The 19,744-nt window shown below is 41.6% G+C and overlaps 2 protein-coding genes across 4 annotated transcripts; one reads left to right on the forward strand and one right to left on the reverse strand.

Moving 5' to 3' along the window:
* Positions 1 to 78: 78 nt before the first annotated feature.
* LOC125894999 (signal-transducing adaptor protein 1-like) lies at positions 79 to 8,593 on the forward strand. 2 transcript variants are annotated; one of them, XM_049586766.1, is made up of 10 exons: positions 79 to 379; positions 558 to 629; positions 2,150 to 2,266; positions 2,390 to 2,446; positions 3,087 to 3,289; positions 3,728 to 3,859; positions 5,698 to 5,767; positions 5,850 to 5,952; positions 6,026 to 6,199; positions 6,287 to 8,593. In XM_049586766.1, exons 1-10 carry the CDS (start codon positions 278 to 280, stop codon positions 6,442 to 6,444), a joined length of 1,188 nt encoding a protein of 395 aa, XP_049442723.1. In that variant the 5' UTR covers positions 79 to 277; the 3' UTR covers positions 6,445 to 8,593. The 2 variants fall into 2 exon arrangements, with proteins under 2 accessions (XP_049442723.1, XP_049442724.1); XM_049586767.1 differs by having other exon boundaries at positions 2,150 to 2,254.
* A 116-nt stretch (positions 8,594 to 8,709) lies between these two features.
* ankrd13d (ankyrin repeat domain 13 family, member D) lies at positions 8,710 to 19,634 on the reverse strand. Of its 2 annotated transcripts, XM_049586763.1 has the most exons (17): positions 18,814 to 19,634; positions 18,563 to 18,698; positions 18,334 to 18,458; positions 18,013 to 18,058; positions 16,557 to 16,700; positions 16,212 to 16,401; positions 15,942 to 16,008; positions 14,370 to 14,451; positions 13,957 to 14,018; positions 13,716 to 13,846; positions 13,450 to 13,607; positions 13,013 to 13,126; positions 12,447 to 12,619; positions 12,128 to 12,207; positions 11,461 to 11,694; positions 9,021 to 9,115; positions 8,710 to 8,912 (listed from the first exon to the last, which is right to left on the reverse strand). In XM_049586763.1, the coding sequence occupies exons 1-16, from the start codon at positions 18,895 to 18,897 to the stop codon at positions 9,052 to 9,054; spliced, it is 1,890 nt and encodes a 629-aa protein (XP_049442720.1). In that variant the 5' UTR covers positions 18,898 to 19,634; the 3' UTR covers positions 8,710 to 8,912; positions 9,021 to 9,051. The 2 variants fall into 2 exon arrangements, with proteins under 2 accessions (XP_049442720.1, XP_049442719.1); XM_049586762.1 differs by having other exon boundaries at positions 8,710 to 9,115.
* Positions 19,635 to 19,744: the final 110 nt, after the last annotated feature.

The following is a 19,744-nucleotide window of genomic DNA, read 5'->3' on the forward strand; positions in this document are numbered from 1 at the left end:
CAAAAGAGTTTTTTATTTGGGATATTTTTCCCTAACTACTTCCTTCTTTATAAATCACTACAGCATTTCCTCATTCTCAAGTCAAACAGCACTAGGACTGAGGGAAAAGCCGGAGAGGAGCTTATCAGTGCAGGTTTATAGACCAATAATCAGCTTGTTGTGAATCTGTCAGAGCTTCACGAGGAAACAAAGGAACAATACTTTCTCAGGACCCAACTACGAAAAGTTAAAGTTGAACCAAACCAGGCCAGACGAAGCACACAGATTTTGCTGGACGATGTCTATGCCAGCCAGAGTTGTCTACAAGAGGAGGGCGACCATCACAGATCTGCCTCTCTACTACTCTGGATACCTGCTGAAGAAACTCAGCAAAGAGAAGGTGAGGATGAAGATGGGGAGAATCATGCAGACAGATGTGTATATAAGAAAATAAGAGAGGACAAATGAGAAATAAATGAGGACGAGTGACTTTCCTACATTAGGTTTCATGACTACATTAAAGTCTGTGAATGTTGTGTCAAGAATAGATATTCAAACTGACAACTTTTGATTTTCAGGATTTTAAGAAGTACTATGGAGAGCTCCGTGGAGCCACGCTCTTTCTGTACAAAGATGACACACAGGACACAGTAAGCAAACACTTTAATTTGTTCTCCTATCTGAGGTTTTTTAAAAGTGACAGCAACACTGTGATTTACAAAATAACAAATTAATAATATTTACTGTAACATTGAATTTAACATTTGTTTCCCAGAGATAGATGTACACTGTTAAACAACAACACTGCCGAAAAAGGTGACACAGAGGTGGAGCCACACATTTTAACATGTTTATCACGCTGTATTTCTACTTGTAGCGATCATTTTTCACTATTGTTGTTTTGTATGATTTCATATCTGTTTAAATTGATAAGCATGATGGTTCTTTGTTTGCTTATCGATTGTTTTTAATGTCTTTGTCCATGCTTGACATCACTGAAAATGAGGGTCTCTCTCAATTAATTACCTGAGTCTTGACTAAAGATTTGAATGAATGAATGAATGAATGAATGAGGGGAAATATTCATCCTGTAAAGCCGTCATACTATTTGGTTTCTAATTGTTCTCCAACTGTCTTCATTATTCTGAAGACATAAAACAACAAACACTGAGGACGAATCATTTTCATTCCTGCCACCTAAAAAAATTGCCTGATACTATTTTTAAGTGACATATCTTTCCTACGCGAGGTAAGAATTTGGCCTAAACAGCATCATTAAGGCCCAGACACACTAAACCAACATCAAACAATTAGTGGTGATGAAGGTGGACTGTTGCGTCAATTTACGTTGCCTGTGTCTTGACTAAAAAGTTGCACTAGAACACACTGCAAAGATTACAGCCAATGGCCAACTAGCACATGTGTTCTGTGCCTACGTGAGAGGAAATAAGTTTCCATACCAGCAGGCAGCTGAACTCTGATTAGTCATTCAAAATGGGTAACCAGAAAACCGATGCTAGATGCTAGTTAGCCAGTTAGCACATAAACAACACAACGTGATGCTGAAAGAACAACTGATATTTACAGTGCGCTAGTGAACAATAGCACAAACAGTTATGAAAAGTTTCTTGTAAAGAGCCCAATGGCTAAAAATTAATCTTGTTTGTTTTGATCTCACTCCCTCCTCACTTCAGCCATTTGTTTACTTTCCTCACTTCCATTTCTCTTCTCGAGCACTGAGCTGAACTGTCAATCAGAGTGATTCAATTCACCGACAGACTCTGCCATCTCGGAGAAAGATGATCACTGAGAGAGATATTAACCACTGGACAACCATCGGATTGATGTTTCAGGGACTTTAGCAAAGTAACAGAACTTTTGCTCCTGATTTGCCGGTCCAGTCAGACAGACTGAGGTAAAATGAAAAAAAGTTTGAGGTATTTTCAAAACCTAAAAGTTTTGGGACTTTGAGAAAGCATATGGGGCTGGAACCCCAGGTGCCACCCTCTCACTCCACCACTGCACAGAGGCCAGGGTGCACTGACACACAGAGACACAGATTAATTTTTCTCATAATCATTTTATAAGACACTCCTATTTTAGATCAATTACATTAATACATGTTTTATTGATCAGGCATGTTTCCAGTGATTCTTGTTGACCTTGTCAGTACACAGAGAAGCTGGACCTGGTGCACCTGAAGTCCATGGAGTTAGACTCTCCGTATCAGAGGAAGACACCAACTATCTTCACTCTCACCCTGCCAACAGCGCAGGTGCAGCTAAAGGTGTAATGTTCAAATTTAAATTAGATATAAATCTGGAAGTCATAAAAACTTTAAATCTACAAAGAAATATTATGTGGACACTGTAACGTAACCAAAATGTCTGCTGTTGATGTGACTGCACAGATGGACAACTCTGACACAGGAGAGGAGTGGAGGGGTTACATCCTGACTGTGGTCAAAGTAAGCAAACACACACATGCAAACTTAAAGACACACTTTGATGGATAAATGTCAGTGTGTGTTGCTGCTTATGGTACAGAATACTGCCAAGTGCTCATAAGAAAAGCAAAAAACAATCCCTTAATGTCTGAGTTCAAACCTGCTCCAAGGACAAATATTTAACTATACATAACTCTGGATAAACAACACATTTTCTTGAGATTTTCTGTGAGTAATAGTTTACCTATTTGACACACAAAGCCAAGCACAACAAACAAAAGGAAAAAAGTATTTCCTGGTTAATAATTAGGCAATAACTTGACTGGTGATGCTTCTAGGGACAAACTCCCCTTCAGACTCAGAGAGAAAATGATCATGGCATTGACAAACAAGGAAGCAGAAATATCTGCAAACTGAAGATCCATTTAATCTCTTATGTACGTGACAGTGATAGATGGTGTCGGCAAGTGTTAGTTTATGATTACCTGGTAAACAAACGTCACAGATTTCCTGTAAAAGTCGATACATTTGATTTCTAAGGGGAAGTCAGAGAGGATTTTACAACCACATACCAGGATGTGTATTTCTAACCTGCTACAAACTGTGTAAAATTGATGATGTTAGCAATAAAACAATGACGAGCTTTTTGTTTTCCTTGCAGAAAGAGATTCCCAGTACCCTGCAGCTGCTGCCTGGCCAGATGTTGCTCCTGCAGGATGTTCTGGATCAGGAGAAGAAAAGACGTCCCCCCTCGCCACGTCCTGCTCTCCCACCCCGTCCAGCCTTCCTCCGCACAGCCTTCCCTGCGCCCTCCCTTTCACCGCCCAAAGACAAGCCTGACTCCAGCGCCCCTGAGATCCCTGCGTGAGTAGAGATTCTGTCTCCACAAGCAAACACAATAACAGTCTATAAATGTTGAACCCAATTATGTTGCAAGCACAAAAAATATTGTTTGGGTGGATTTCTACACTCCTCACACTCGCAAGTCATTAGAAAAACATTTTTTTGATTAGGATACTGTACTTTTTATCATTTTTTCTATCCATTCCAATGCACAAATAATCTTTACACAGAAATCTAACAGTAAAAATAAAAAATAAATGGCCTTAACAGACCTTTTTCAACAAAAAAACACGAGTTAATTTTTTTTCACGAATGGTTAACTCATATCAATGAATAAAGTGATGCTTTGAAACTAATTACATATATATTTTGTATTGAATTTGTCATCATGACTTGAAATATCCTCAATTTCTGAAGTATCTCCGGAAAAACAGTCTGTTAAAACCTTGATTCCTACAGGTGTTTCTTCAGTGTGACTCGGCAGGAAGCTGAGCACATGTTAGAGGCAAACCCCGAGTATGGAGGTATCATCCTCCGCCCCTCCACCCTGGCCAACAACTACGCCCTGACCCTCCGACAGCTGACGCCCAGGTATGTCTGAAATGCACCACCAACTAAAGAATAATACAGTGATTTATATTTAGGTTAATCTTGTTAATCCTTGCAAAGTGAGTATCGGGTTTCCTTTCCTTGCTTCATAGGAAGCTTTGCTGCCATTCATTCGTCACATGAATCTGAGTCTTTGGTTTTTATAGATTTCCTTATGTCAGTGCTGTATCACTAGTGTTATGGATGTGTGAGTCATCTGACAGATACATGTACAGGAAGAGAAGAATCCACCAGGAAATAATTAACTATTATTTCCAATTTGCAAAAGAGTTAATTTGAACTTTGTTGCGTAAAAGTAAAAGACAAAAGTTTTTCCTCTGTGAATAAAAAAGGCATCATAGGTAAAATATACAAGGGCTTCAAACTAATGAATAAAAATCAACCTATATTGAGTAATATCAGAGGAAACACGGCTTTATGTAGTGGTGTGGTGATGAGGTGGGTGGTACTACAATTGGTAAGTTACGAAAGAGGAAGTGGGTATACTCTATATATTCCCATGGCTTTTTAGCTGTGAATGGCTAGAGGAAGAGGTGGGTATACCCTTCACTTCACCACTGCCCTCAAATACGGGAAACCCAGTCTACTTCCACCAGCACTTCGTTTCTGAGAGACTTGTGTTGGAAAAAGTCTTTACCACCACAAATCCAGACTAACTGGGTCTTAGCACTCCTGCCAGATGGAGTGTGGATCAGCTTCTACAGACCATACACATATTTTTTGGTCTTGCCCATTATATTAACCCTTTACGAGGTGGATTATAGATTGTGGTTATGGCGATTGTCATAAACTATACCTCTTATTGCTACACTTTGCACATTCTACAACTTGCATTTTTTTTACTCAATGCACTCTGCAAATGAGACATTTTTACGATCACGTGTTGTTTTCAGAGTCTTTGTTTCTGTGTTGTTGTTGATAGTATTTTTATTGTAGTTGTGTGTACAGTACATTTCTTAAATGGCTGTTGTTTTGAATTGAGATGAGCCGAGCTGATTTAAATTGAATTTAATTGATTTAAAATGAGTTGAACTGACTTGATCTGAACAGAACTTAATTGAGTTGAGTTGGGTTGAATTGATTTAAATTGAATTGATTTAAAATGAACTGAACTTAATCAAGTCAAGTCGAGTACAACTGAATTGAATTGAATTGAACTGAACTTAATTGATTTAAATTGAGTTGAGTTGAATTGAACTGATTTTTGGAAAGGAGTGGGCCATTTAGTCTCAGAGATTCTTGGCCTGAAATCTGATTTGTTTTTTTAGCTTTATGTGCATCGGAAATGTTCTCATGGGTCTTAGTAAAAGTGACGCATAGAGGTTTTTTTGGCCGAAAGTTAAAAAAACAAAAACAAAAATCAAAATGGTGGCTCTGGAGGAACCCTCCCTTCATTGCCCTTGTTATCAACATAATAAAGAAGGGGTATAAATACTGAGAAAATGGTACTGTTATAATCATTGAGACTTGTAATTTTTTTTTTTTTGCCCTACCCATCACTAGCTATGCTGTAACGTCCCAGTCCTCACCTGTTATGTACATATAAAGTAAAAGTATTAGAATCAACAGTGTGTTATTGACAAAATCCCTCATTAGCATGTGGATAATCTGCATGGTGGTGTGCTGTTAGTAATGTAGGTGTGTTATCATGACAACTAGTAACCATGAGGCTGATAAAGGGGTGAACACGTGGATAGGTGGTGGTTGTTTTTTGCTCATTCCAATTTGTTTACAATACATTTAAAATATAGAAAAGAATGTATGAGTTGTTGTTTATCAAAGGCCAGATCAGCAAATAATCCTGCTCTTTATTGTTTCAGTGGACCTGTCATGAAGAACTACAGAGTGACCTCCACAAACTCAGGGTTTGTCATTGAACTGGACAGACCAGTAAGTCCCACAGCTCCACAAATTTCTTTTCTTCTTCTTCTTCTTTCTCTTTGCTTGTCTTCATGTGTCCTCCTCTCTGTAGGTGACCGTCTCCTCCTTAAATAATGTGCTTAAGTACTTCCTTGAGAAGACAGAGTATCGTCTCCACCCCTACATGGCGTCTCAGCCCTACGACACTCGCATCGGTGAGAACACTACTGTTACAAACAGTCTCAGTGACAAGTACACAGCTCCTGACAATGTCTATGTGTCCAACAGAGGTGTCACCTGCTCCTAAGTGCATTAGCATCACCTCACCTATACCTAAAACAGTACCCAAGGCACAAGTGGCACCTATGCTGCGTTCACAAACCAAAGCCGAACTCCCTCCGCCTTCAGCCAAACCAGTGGGGGGTGAATATGTGATTCCTGATGAGCACGAACAAAAGCTCGGTGAGAATGACTCAATATTTGTTTTTATGTACATATAAGCGAGTAAAGTTCAAGAAAATAACATTTGTATGTTTTTGTCTGATATAGTTCAGTTGGATGGAGAGCTTCAGGAAGTCTTAAAGATGCGGAGGGATATCATATATACTGCGAATGACCAGGAGCAGGACACCACCTATGAGAATCACACCACTGAAAAATCTCAACCAAGCACAGCACAGAAGAACATAAAGACTGAAGCATTCTGAGGCGTAAACTGTCACGAGTATTGTAATTTGATGTTGATCTTCAGGTGAGAGACTGCATACTGCCCCTGAGGGTTCCACAAAATTCTTTAGCATTGTGAAAATCTGTCAGAAATACACTTGGCCATGTGGACCAGTCTTCTGTTGGTCTCTTAGTTTAGTGTGCTAGCATGCTAACATTGCTAATTAGCACTTAACACAACGTACTGCAGAGGCTGACGGCATGGCCTTTAGTTTTGCTAATATTTGCCAAACTGACCTGATGAGGGTGCGAGATGAAAAGCCAGGGCACCGAAATGATTACAACCCATCCGTTGGGGATCACATAGACTATGAAAAAAAGTGGACGTAGCCTCCTGATCTGCAGAGAGAAAAACCTGCATTCTTTCTAATAGCCAGCAGGGGGCGACTTCACTGGTTGCAAAAAGAAGTCCAATTGTATGGAAGTCTACGGGAAATACCATACTTCTCACTTGATTTATTACCTCAGTAAACATTTACCTAACGAGCTTATGGTCTCAATCTTTAGATTTAAGTCTTCATTTTGTAAAATTATGGTCAAATTTACCAAAAAAAAAATAGACCATAAAGCAGAGTATGGTTTAGGGCATGGCTACTTTGTGACTGAAAGTATCAAAGCGACTTGTTTATCAGGATAGAGGCACAGCAATATGTATCCATGGCAGTGTACACACATAATGTATTTTCCGGCTTTGTCTATGAATGCGTCTTAGAACTTTTCCCCTTTCACTGTGAGCAGTGAGGATGACGATATAGGCGCCTCAGAGTTATTACTCGGATACACCCTGTCATCCAAATATGGTCACTTCTGGATCCATAAAAATTAAAATGGGATTGGTCAAAATGCCAAACTTAAGCAAACAGGTCTAGCTACGGACACACAGTAGCTAAGGTCTGGGTTAGGAAACGACTGGATGCCTTGTACGAGACTGCAGCTACACCCATCTCGCCTCGAGATTTAAAACATAAGTCCACAAACTAAAGAGGTGGTGGCACTAGAGGAAAAGTTGGGATTACCATGTGACTATTCATTCCTTTTTTCCATATAGAGTTTGAGAGTTTGGGAGTGCCCTTGAGCTCACCTGGTAGAGCAGGCGCCCCATGTGCAAAGGCTGTGTCCTTGATGCAGCAGCTGCGGGTTTGATTCAAACCCACGTCCCTTTGCTGCATGTCAGTCCCCCTCTCCTTCCCCATTTCACACTAAAACTGTCCAGTAAAATAAGGGCAATAAAAGCCCCAAGGAGTTTACACAGGGTTCAGAGGGACATCCGGGGTGACAGTGATGTTCACGTAATACAGTGAACAAGCCAAGTTAGCCCTCCCAGCTAATGCGTGTTAACTATGCTAACAACAGATCGGCAATGTGCAACAACATTTTTTGCCAACACTAGATATCAAACAAAACAAGTTGCTGTGCACTGGGAATTCACCACTTAAAAGCAGAAGACACCAAAATGTCCCCAGAAGTACAGACTGACAAAAAAAAAAAGAAGGCTTCTTGCTGGACTTGAAGGAATCTCAGAAAACGAAGAGGCCTCTGCCTGATGATTAAAATCTTTGACTTTACAGGGGCGGTCCTACATTTGAATATCCGGGATTTTCCCCTCATATAGTAGAACATTAAGAGTATGAAAGGTGTATTATTAGCTTCTTGATAAAAGATTTACACATCATTGTAACTGTTTATTCATGTAGTAAGGTTGAGATCCTTTGTGTCTATATGACGAGAGATAACAACATAAAGAGCTCTTTGATACAGACAACTTTATCACCCAGTTTTGAAAAGATTAGATAATTTCAACAAGGGCTAAAGATTATTTTTATATTTATTATTAACAACTCAAACCAATCGATGAATTACATGTGATATGGATATTTTTTGTGTCACTGTTTGGAAGGTTATCATGCTTTTATAAATTGTAAAAAATGAACATGAGCCAATTATTGTACAGATCAGAATGACTGCCCTTTTTTTCCGCTATGAAACAATGATGAAACTGTAAAATACAAAACTACACACACACACACACACACACATACACACACACACACATGAATCTTATGTTTGTTCCTTTGTTCAAAAGCACTGAATAAAAGGATCGAGGATGGTCGTTATTCTTTATTTTTTTTTCACACATAGGAGTAAGCCAACATAAATGTTTCAAATATTATAATCATATTTTCATAAGTTATTCCATTAAAGATTGTATTTTCTTATTTTTCATCATTATCATGGAACATGTTATAGGTTTAAAGTTTAAGGATCATTCATCACTCCATAAAGACAGCAAGACTGTGAAAAATAGTCAATAAAAAAAGAAAAAACAAAGACTCTCTCCCTTTTGTCTCCTCCTTCACTGTAGTGTGTTGCAGAGTACCTGTTTTCACCTCTTCTTATTTATCCCTCCACACCTCTTATATTCTGGTCCTTTACACTCTGCTGTAGCAGCCTTCATGTGAGAAACACAAATAAAATATTTGTAATAACTTAACATCTCAGGATTTTAAAAAATAAAAACAGAATAAATTAAGGAGATTGTTCCCCAATGAAGACGCGCCTCCATTGTTGTTGTTGTTGTTGTTGTGACATTACTTCTCGGTGAGTGACAGCTGCAGGATCCTCTCCAGCTCATCCTCTTCCTCCTTCTGCTTCCTGTGACAAAAATAAGAAATAAAGCTCATCAGTCAGAACAATGACAGCTGTGACTTTGTTATTACTTCGCAGGTATGTCTCACTTTGTCACAGAAGAAAAAACTGTGATTAACCATCGTAACTTCTCTGATCTTTTGTAAGATCATCTGATATTTTTAAGCCTCTCTCACACATGCACTCGAACAGGAGTAGGGGTCGATATTCGGGGAAATCTGTACTGCCAATTTCCCACCTCAACACCTTGTGACCTTTCAGGGAAAATGCTGGTGTGGTTGTTTGTGAATGAAAGCAGTAACAATGCAGGGACAAGCACACAAAGGGTTACATCTGTCTGAAGAAAGATGCGTAGAGCGAACAAACCGTCAAGACTTCACTGATGACGTATTCAAATCCGTGACTTGTTTACGGTTAATATTACTTGTCTCATGAACTTGTTGAACAGTAAATACAACACAAAAGCACTGGCACTGGACAAAAACAGCTCCTCATCCGCATGTTCCTGAAAATATTAAGCAACGTCTTCTGCTGCGTACATGTACATCCAGCCTTGCCCCAAAGAGGTTAAAATGAAGAGGAGTCATGGCATCATATCACCAGGGTACAACACATGCGCAGTGAAATCCAGTCTGCACTTGTCAAAAGCCTCAATAGGTGGCACTATCATAGGAATCTGCAGATGGTCTTGAGACCGAATGTATTTATATGAGACGTAACAATATGCGTGACAATTACAATCCTGCGATTACTATGAAGGTCCTTAATAAAAGACCTTCAACAACTGATGTCTACATCAAAACGATCTATTGTATATCTGCTGCCATCCATTTGAGCGTACCCAAATTGTTCTGTCAGGCCAAGCGCACCCAAAGCTGAGCAGAAAGCATCCCCTTATTTCTAGCACTGTCTGCTGTAACCCTCCAACATCTAGCACAAGGGTCAAAGAGTGTATCCCAGCCTTCTTTGAACAGCCTTGCCTTGCCCCACCTTCTTGAAGTTTTATCATCCAGGGTGTTGCATTATCGCCATCTGCTGGACTGTCCCTTGCCCCATCTATTGCACCTCTGCCATGATGTGTGAAAAAGCATAAAATTAAAATGTTCCTGAATATAACATGAGTCCCGTGAAAATCACAAGCAGTGCCTTGTGGTTATTCCAGTAGTGTGTGAAAGAGGCTTTTTAAAGTAAAAAAAAAAAAATCCCGAAAGTGGTAAAACACAACAGCAACTGCAGAATGGTTTATATTACTGTAATAGGGGTGTTTTGATGTCAGACGTAAGCATTTAGTTATGATAGTTACGTGGTAACATTAATGGAGTTTTGACAAGGCGCCTTTGTTGCTGTGAATAAGACAGGCTTCAGTAAAGAGAAACAAAAACAGACAGGAGAAAATATCAGCCTCCTATAGGTATTTAAGGGAGTAGATTTGTGGTAGAACTCCCTCTTGATACCATAATCTCACTTTTGATCCTTCAACTCTGGTCACAGATCAAAGCGCACTGGGGCAAACTTGTTTTTTTAATTGTAGATTTCAACTTTTCCAAAACCTCACAAGTCAATCTGACTGCTTTCCCCAAGCAGCCAATAATGAGTCAGCCAAAGCTGTGCTCCACTGCATGACCGTCAAGCATCAGACACTACACAACCTCGTCTACACCCTGTCTGTTATTACTGTACCATCTCTGTATTAAGGCGCACAACTAACAACACGGAACAGAAGACAAGAAGACATTTTGACACCCCACTGTGTCGCAGACATTGTTTGTCTCCCTACTGTGCCAAAAACAGAGTTTGTGATAGAAGAACAGACTGCAGCACTCCCTGTGTGTTCACTCATGAAAAATAAAAATACAAAGAGGTGGACTAAAGGGAGACCATGGGCAACAGCTGGGAAGAAGCCAGGCATTTTCTAAAGCCCACAAAAAGTGGTCCACTCAAAACCACATTCTATTACATCCAAAACAAAACACGTCTTTATTTTAATTTTCCATCTCTAGTAACGGGCTGCACGGTGCTGCAGTAGTGCTGGTGTGTGGGTTTCCTTCCACATGAACATCTGTCAACATATTTAGCCCTGGGATAGATAGACAAGCTGTCAAGGGTGTCCCTGCCTCTCGCCCACGGCATACTGGGACTGCACAGGATAAGCAGGTGTAAGATAACGGACAAAAGGGCGCACATCTTTAGCCTTGCCTTGTGAGTTCTCACTGTAGGAGCGCAACAAACAAAATCAAATCGTCAGAAAACCTCTGGATGTCTGAAACAGTCAAACCACCTCTGGACCTCTCAAACAAGCTTCTGTTGATGATCAGTGGTTGCATTAACGATTTTTTTTCCTCCTTCCTCACCTGTCAATCTCCTCCTGCTCCCGGCACGACAGCTCCATGGCAATACGCAGCTGCTCGTCGAAGCTCGACGCCACACCAAAGTGTCCTGACAACCGCGGATCGGTCACTTGACTGTAGGAGAGCGGGGAGTTGCCCGCGGGGTCCGATGGGGAGAGAGAGGCGGGCTGGCTGGGGTCGGCCGTGTCATCTCCCTCTCTGCTGGCCAGTGAGATGGACAGGGACTCCTGGATTGCCCTGAGAGAGGAAAGAAACGAGGATATTAAGACTTAAACTGAAGTTTTATTAAACAAAGGAGGGGATCTGAACAGGGAAGTTCATTACAGGATGACTGGGAGCTGCTGCTCCCAGGAGAAGGTGGAAAGAAAACGCTAATCACTGAGCTCTATTTAGAGACGTTTAATTAAATTACTTCACGAGCCAGAGTTTTCACTGAATAAGAAAGAATTATGAAAAGACACAAGTTAATCCTCATGATGTTTCTACAATAACTGTAACTATAAATGTTCCTATTAAGAATAAACTCTGAAAGACCCCTACTTTTTCTAGATTAGTTTCAAAACACAATCCAGCTGTGGCGAATGATATTGAGCTGATAAAGTAAGCTAGTAAGCTGAGCTGTGTGAACCTGCCTGTAAAGGAAACAAGTAAAGGTTGGAGGTCAGCTCACCTCTCCAGCTGAGTGTCTTCCTCGTACAGCGGAGACTGGGGCACCGGGCGGCTGTTGGTCAGGGCCTCCCAGATGGTCACCTAAAAAACACACATAGTTGTTGAACAACTAGCTTTAGATGTAAAAAGTAAAAACAATCAGTTCCCACGTCTGACACACAGCTCTAAGACTAAAGCTCTAAAGACTGTCTGCAGTGGAAACGGCAAACAGATCTTGTGTTTAGGTACATGTCCATGTGTTTTACATACCAGTTGTAACTTGTACTATGCCAACAGTGTTCGGAAAGAGCGCGTTTAATTAGGAGCTCTCTGATTCTGACCTGGTCACTCTCTGTGCCGGCGTCCAGCAGGCTCTGCTGGATGGCAAACTGTAGCAGGTTGTCATCCTCATCCCTCATTGGCTCGCTGCGGCCTGGACCGAGGGTGGTGTAGTCTGCGGGTGGCTCAAACACTGAGGGGTCCACCTCACAGTGGAAGGGAGGGGGCGCCTGACCTGGATGAAGATGGGTTACAACATTACTGTACCTGCAAGTAAAAGGTACACTATGTCAAAAACACTGGAGCCTGTGCTCTGTTGTCCTTAAGTCTCAAATCAGCATCAAGTCAAATTTAAATTAATATTTCTGGTGGAGTTTATTACAGACCATGGCCATGTGCCATGGCCGCACCTTAGTTTGACAAAAAAGGCATTACTACAGTTGTGGCAGTGTTACCTCACAGAGGATTACTGTAACACGTGAATGTGGATTGGGATGACAGATCCTCTACTCACTCTTGTTCAACTCCAAAAGTTTCGGTTTCAGAATCAGCTCATATTTGAATTCTTTGTCACTGAAATATAGTGTCAGGTACTTAATGTTCTTTAATTGAGTTTGTGTGTATTTACCAGCTTCTTCGGAGCCCTCTGGTGTGTGAACCGTCACAGAGCTAACCGGCTCGTCGCAGCCACACAGGTTACTGAACGTCACTCTGGCATTCAACACATGAAACAGGGGGATCTCTGCAGGACAGAAGGGGAGTGTTTGAAAGATTTAAATGGGCTGATTTTTCCTGTAACACCAGTGGGCAGTGGGAATGAAAACACACAGTAAGAATCATGAAAGCAGAGGCGTGTGGTGGCACACACACAAAAAGCATGAACCACGCAGAGAAATTACTCCAGAATACAGCTTTTAGTCCTCATTATTTTAGTTCTAATGTGTCATTAGACCAAGCTACAGCTGCACAGAGCTACAGTGGCAGAGAATCAACGTGTGGGCTTGTTATCAGGTTCAATAAACTCAAGATATCCATGACTCACACCGTGTGACCTCTCATACCCACCTATCTTGACAGGAAAGCCTGGCGGCAGGCGCAGGGTGATGAAGTCACGTAGCTTGGCAAAGTGGGCATTTGAGATGGCCATGAGGTCGATGATGGGTGTCACCTGCTCGGCCAGGGACAGAGGGTGACTCTCACTCAACCACAGTGTGGCTTTAAACCTGGAGAGGACACAGAGACAGACAGAGAGTTTGAGCAAACCGGTCATCAAAGGAAGCTGCTTTCTGCACTGAACATTTGTGCTGCATGTTCCCATGTCTGAATCGCACCTCTGGACTTTACTGGTAAGCTCGACGGGACGCCCGATGTCCCGGCCGTTCAGGTTGAACTCTGGGTTGAAGTACTCATCGGCTGTGATGGCTGTGGGGTTGTGAGGACTGGCACACTGGGACACATTACTCTGACAGGTACACAGAGACAGAGAGAGTTATAAGTGACGGTGCCCATCAAAGAAAGCTGCAGGAGGTGTGGGTGGTGGGGCTGTGATGCACAGGTACAGTGGAGACTCACCCCATTGTGAGCTGTGTGTTGTTCAGCAATCCCCAGGAAGGACTGCAGAGGAGTCTTTGAGCCTGAGTGGGAATAATGTAAGGAGATCATCATCAGTGTGCTCTGCAAATTCACTCTACTTTTCGCTCTACAAGGTATACACATGGAGCAAAAATAGCATTGTAATACATTGAGGGGAACACATCTTTGTACTACGAGTCACTAAGAGAACTAAACAGTGATCGACTGTGTTTCGTTATTATCTCATTTTTCACATTATCTTTAAATTTTCTGAGGCTCAGTCTGACCTCTCTGACCTTATGTTTTTGGTTAAATAACAGTAATTTTGACACAATACTGCATCCCCATCACAAGTGCACAACAAGGATTTAATGTGTGGGTGTAGCTGTGTGTGTGCTTGGGCGTATAATCACCTTTGCTTCTCGACTTATCCTGGTCTGATAGATGCTCTGTCCTTGAACGAGTCACCAGCTCCACATTGGTGGCACTGTAAACCTGGACACAATGTCAAACAAAAGAAAAAAACACTCTTGATTACACTTTGTAAGCCTTTTGTTGAAACATTTGTTTGGGTTAGTGTCAGGTAGAAGAGTCTCTTCTGGTCTATCTTTATCAGAGCAAACAGCATATTGTGACTGTATTTTTCTACACTATTGTCTTGTCTACATCTCTCATAAAAATAATTTTCAATTTCAACAACCTAAGTAAACTATAATTAGCACCTTGCAGCTGTTTGCCTCCACCAACCAGTTAAGTTGCAATTTACATAAAATGGCCAAAAACCTGTTTTGTAAGGTCACTGTGACTTTATTGCCTGATATCATACAGAACTGTCAACTTCTTGCACTTCGTTTTCATTTCAAGTCTGACATTACGCCCACTCTAACCAATTTCCATTGGGGAGGGAAATTAGATTTTCCCTAATCAATCCCAGACCAAGGAATCCTCCTGAATCATACATCATAGGGCGTCAGTAGCGTAGTGGATAGTGCCGGCTACCCATATACAGAGGCAATGCCTTGCTGCAGCTGTCGCGGGTTCGACTCCAGCTCATGACCAGTTGCTGCATGTCACCCCCCCGTCCCCCACTCTCTCTCACTCCCCCATTTCACTCCCTCCTGTCAATTAAAGGCAAAAAGCCCAAAAAAAATAATCTTTTAAAAAAAAAAACAAGAATCTGACATCATTTTAAAGCCACACTACTGCATAGCCATGCCAACATACCTGTTTTGCCAAGGTTTTAAGAGTGGAGCAGGGTCAAGTAAAACAAACCACAATGTTGGGAGGTATTGTAAAGACATTAAATTATTTTAGAACAGCCTCAACAGAACAATCTCTCTTTCCTATTCTCCTCGCCATTGCTGTTATCATTGGTTCTAGCACACAGCTTGACCATGCCTGACAACAGCATTACTCCTGCTCATGTCACTGGCTAATCGTAGTCCACCTGCAGCACTCATTGGTTGTTATGTTATTTCAAGTGAGAGACCGACCGTTTCACGTCACTATCTTGGTGGAGTGGGCAGATACCAAGGTCTGGATGCAGACTAGTCATCTTGACCTGTGACCACCAAAATTCAATCAGTTTATCACTGAATCCAAGTGGAAGTTTCTGCCAAATTTGAAGAAATTCCCTCAAGGTATTCCTGAGGTATTACGTTCACAAGAATGGGACATAACGGACATAGCGACAACCTGAAAAAAATAATGCCTCCCGCCACGGCTGTTGCCTTTCACAGAGGCATAACAAATGTTTATATAAAACTTTAAATCAAAATCTCTGCCAAAACATTTTAAAACAGTTTTTTTTTTTTTAGAAAATTTTTGGAATGGATAAAATATATATGTTTGTTTTACCCCTAATTGATCTTTCAGGCAATGCTGAATAGTTGATGATCAAAACATCATACCGAATTATCTTCTAGATGACCTGAATAATGTGTTTCAGCCATTGTTCAGACTACATTGGCTCAGTGGTCACTTACCTTGGCTTCATACCCACTGACCACCTCACTCTTCTCAGAACGCCAGCCCCAGATTCCTGACTTGTTCCTAAAAGGCAAGGACAAAGAGTAAGAGCTCCTGGCACAGAGGTTATCAGTGTCTGTGTACTGTTAAATGTGGGGACATGATGTATGTACGTGGACACATAATGAGGAACAGTGAGGCAGATATTTGTACAACACAAACAAACAAGCGTGATCATGATGAAATGATTCTAGTTTGTAGATGTGTGCACACGGTGCGCTTAATACCGTTCGAAGGCAATGTTGCGTGTGTTGAGGTGTGTGGAGACGATGGGCGATGTGAGTCTCTGGGCTGTGTTCTCTTGCGACGGCTGCATGGCTGCCAGGAGGGAGGGCGCATCGCGGGGAGACAACACAAGTGGCTCTGTGTACACCACCTGCTTCTCATGGTCCACCTCCATCACCACAGCACCGTCATCTAAGAGGAGCACACAATGAAGACACATTTAATTCTCTTGGAGAATTGTTCCTACATCTTTAAGGGTGAATCCAAGTCAAGTGTTTACGACAAAATCATCAATGTCAGCTGTTCATTTACTTGTGTGTATCTGATACTGTTCTAAGCACACACACCTCCGCCCTTGAAGATATAGCTGCGCCGTCCTTTCAGCCAGGTCATGTGTTCGAAGCCCAGGAGGGTGGTGTCCACACGGAGGCACGAGCCGCTCTTCCACACCCGGTAGACATCACTGGGACACACCTTCGACACCAAGGGCACTGAGAGGACAATCAAAGAAGAGGAGAAGAAGCTTAGAAACAAAGGGCAAACAGAATGATGTAACCAAACAGAGGACAGTCGAAGGACGGTGAAAAGAAAAGCAGATTTGCATGTAGAGATGTTTTCTGTCATTTTTTCTAAATATAGCTTGTTACAAAGCGCTACAGCTATCATGATCCAAAGATATTCAGTACACTGTCATAGAGGAGTAAAGAAACCAGAATATATTCACATTAAAGAAGCTGGAATCAAAGCATTTTGACTTTTTTTTCTTAAAAAAAAAATACTCAAAATCAGATGGTGATTTAATTTAATAGTTGACAAGTAGTTCATTAATCGATGCAGCTCTGTATCACAGCATGCTAAACTTTCAATTCTTGCCAAATACACTGTGCTCAACTTCACCACAACACAGACTGTATGGGCTGTAGCTGCTGCAGTAGTGGGCCAGTAACACGTTGCACTAAATTGAAAATGTTTGTGGTGATCAGCTTTGTGAAAGCCACACAAATATAGAATTGGGTACAGGATGGCTTGCATGCAGGCATTGTTTGTCTGAAGAAGTTTTGATACTTCTTGGTACTGGGTCATTTCGGTCAGTGCCTTAAAAGGTATCAAGTACCAATACCCAGCCATAGCTGCAACTACTCAGTGTTTTCATCATAGATTAATTCACTGTTAATACATTTTATTTTAAAAAAAGCTCAAAAAACAAATGATCATTACAATTTCGTAAACGTAATGGCGTTTAAATTTCTCTTTGCGTTCCGACTAAAATCTAAGACACACAAAGTTTAATGATTCAAAACAGATAAGAGCGAGAAAACTATTTTCTTAAAGATGCACTAAAATTATCTTCAACATAATTTATTTATATGTTAACTATGTCTAGACTGCTTCATTAACACATGCTTTTTTCCTCTAATTTATTTGTTTTTGTCAAAAATAGAAAGTAAGATGCACTGACATTACATAAATTATGATCTGTCTTGTAAATACTGAATGATAATGGTACTTAACTTTTAAGATGCAAAATATAATTAACTGTTTACTTGAGCATCTGCTGCAGATTAAGAAGGCAAAGTAATCCCAACACACAAAAACACAGTACATTACTGATTAGTCTTGTTAAATACATAACAAGCAAAACTTTAGAAAGAAAAATCAGTAATTTTATGTAGGTATACCTGCCCTGTCTTGTGTTTAGGAAACTGAAAGTGACTGACTGACAGCTGCTGCTGAGTGGAGCTGTCCAACTACTGTGGTGCTGAAGCTGACCTCTGTGAAAACACATTAATGAAACACACTCACCCCAACTGGTGAACTCCCACTTCATCTCCACATAGAAGTCCCTTGCCTGGAAAAACAGCAGGGGAACTTTTTGTACTCACACAAAAGCAAAAGCTCCATGTCAGCTTTGTGTTTGTGCATCCTGATTCAGTCAAGCTTGAGACTTGTGAACCATCCAGAGAATGAAAAAGATGCACTGACACAGGGGCCTAAACTAAAAACACTTTCTATAAATATTTAACAAAGCTTTAAGGTGTGGTTGATGTGCTGCTCTGTGCAACAGGTAGTTTAATACCTGGAGGCGTACATTTTTTGCTCAAATGTTAGACAGTGCAGTTGTACCTGTCTTAGCTTGCTGAGCAGCTCTGGGATGCCCGCCAATCTCTCAGTGGCACGTTTGAAGTCTCTGTACTGAAGCACCAGCTGAACCAGCTCAGGGTCCCCGGTGCTCACGGCCTCCTGCAAGACTGAAACACACATCCACATTTAATGCCATCAGGTGCGCCTTGACTCCCTCAGCAGCCTCGGGACATGACAGTGGGAGTGGGAGCCACAATCAGAGAGCACTCACTGGTCCAGCCCTGCGCGTTGTTGTGTGTCGGGTCTGCGGTGTGTCTGAGCAGCACCCGGGTGGACTCCAGGTGGCCCAGACACACAGCCAGCTCCAGCGGGGTGCGCCCTCTCGGATCCAGGCGCTCCACATCCTGCTGCAGGAACCAAAACACACACAGGCAGCATCAGCGCAATGCAGTGCGACCTGACAAACGCATCTGTAAAACACATCACCCGCCAGCAGCTGCGAAATAAACCCTCCTCACTCACCTCCTTCTTCTGCAGCTCTCGATCCAGCTCCAGATACTGATTGTTCCACACCAGAAAATGCAACGGAAACGCTTCTTGAGCCATGGTTGTCGTCTGCTTGACAGTTAAAACAGTAGTAAAGCTATATTTGCAATTTGACTTGTGCAGCCAACAGATTGCAGTGACACCAACGGCAGACTAGCAACGAGTTCAGCTCAGCGCTGATCGGCACAACTGGTTAGCTTGCTAGCTAGCTTAGTTAAGGGCAGAAAACGGGCAAATGCTGAAAAGTGTCTCACTGGAAAAACCTGTCACTAAGCAAATCTATCAAATAAGATAACAGTAGGCAGCAAATAAAGTAGAATAACGTGCCTATTTAAATTAGTGGGCTGAGTTAGGCTCGGCTAACTCAGCCCACTAATTTGATGTAGTTAACGTTAACTAACAGCTAGCTTAGCTAACGTTAGCTAACTGGCTAATAACAACATTGTTTCCTGCTCCTCTTGGCACCTGTTTTCCATTATTCAGAAAGCAAGACGACTAATTTAGCCGTGCAGAAATACACCTCCAAAGTCCGTTCATTTTTTCCCACGAAGGAAAATGATATGAAGTGGAAAAAAACACGGTTGAAATCGCCGGCTGATAAAGTTAGCTAGCTACCCCGCTGTTACTGCAGCCACCCCGTTTATATCGCAGGGTTGTTACGGTGTGTCAAAATAAAGCGAGATACGGCCTTTATTCCAGTTTCACATCCAGGTCAGTCCTGTCGAGGGCATCCGATATCATGGAGGTGACAGCTGCTGCCGATAGCACTCAGCCCCGCCTGGCTAACGATCATTAAACAGCGGACAACATCTGTCAGACTGTGCTGCGCTCGTGCAGCGTCGCAACTGTGAAGTCTATTTACAGACGCAGCTGCCTTGTTTATTTATTTATTTATTTATTTATTCAG

Source organism: Epinephelus fuscoguttatus, linkage group LG9 (assembly GCF_011397635.1).
Source record: "Epinephelus fuscoguttatus linkage group LG9, E.fuscoguttatus.final_Chr_v1".
Taxonomy (NCBI): domain Eukaryota; kingdom Metazoa; phylum Chordata; class Actinopteri; order Perciformes; family Serranidae; genus Epinephelus; species Epinephelus fuscoguttatus.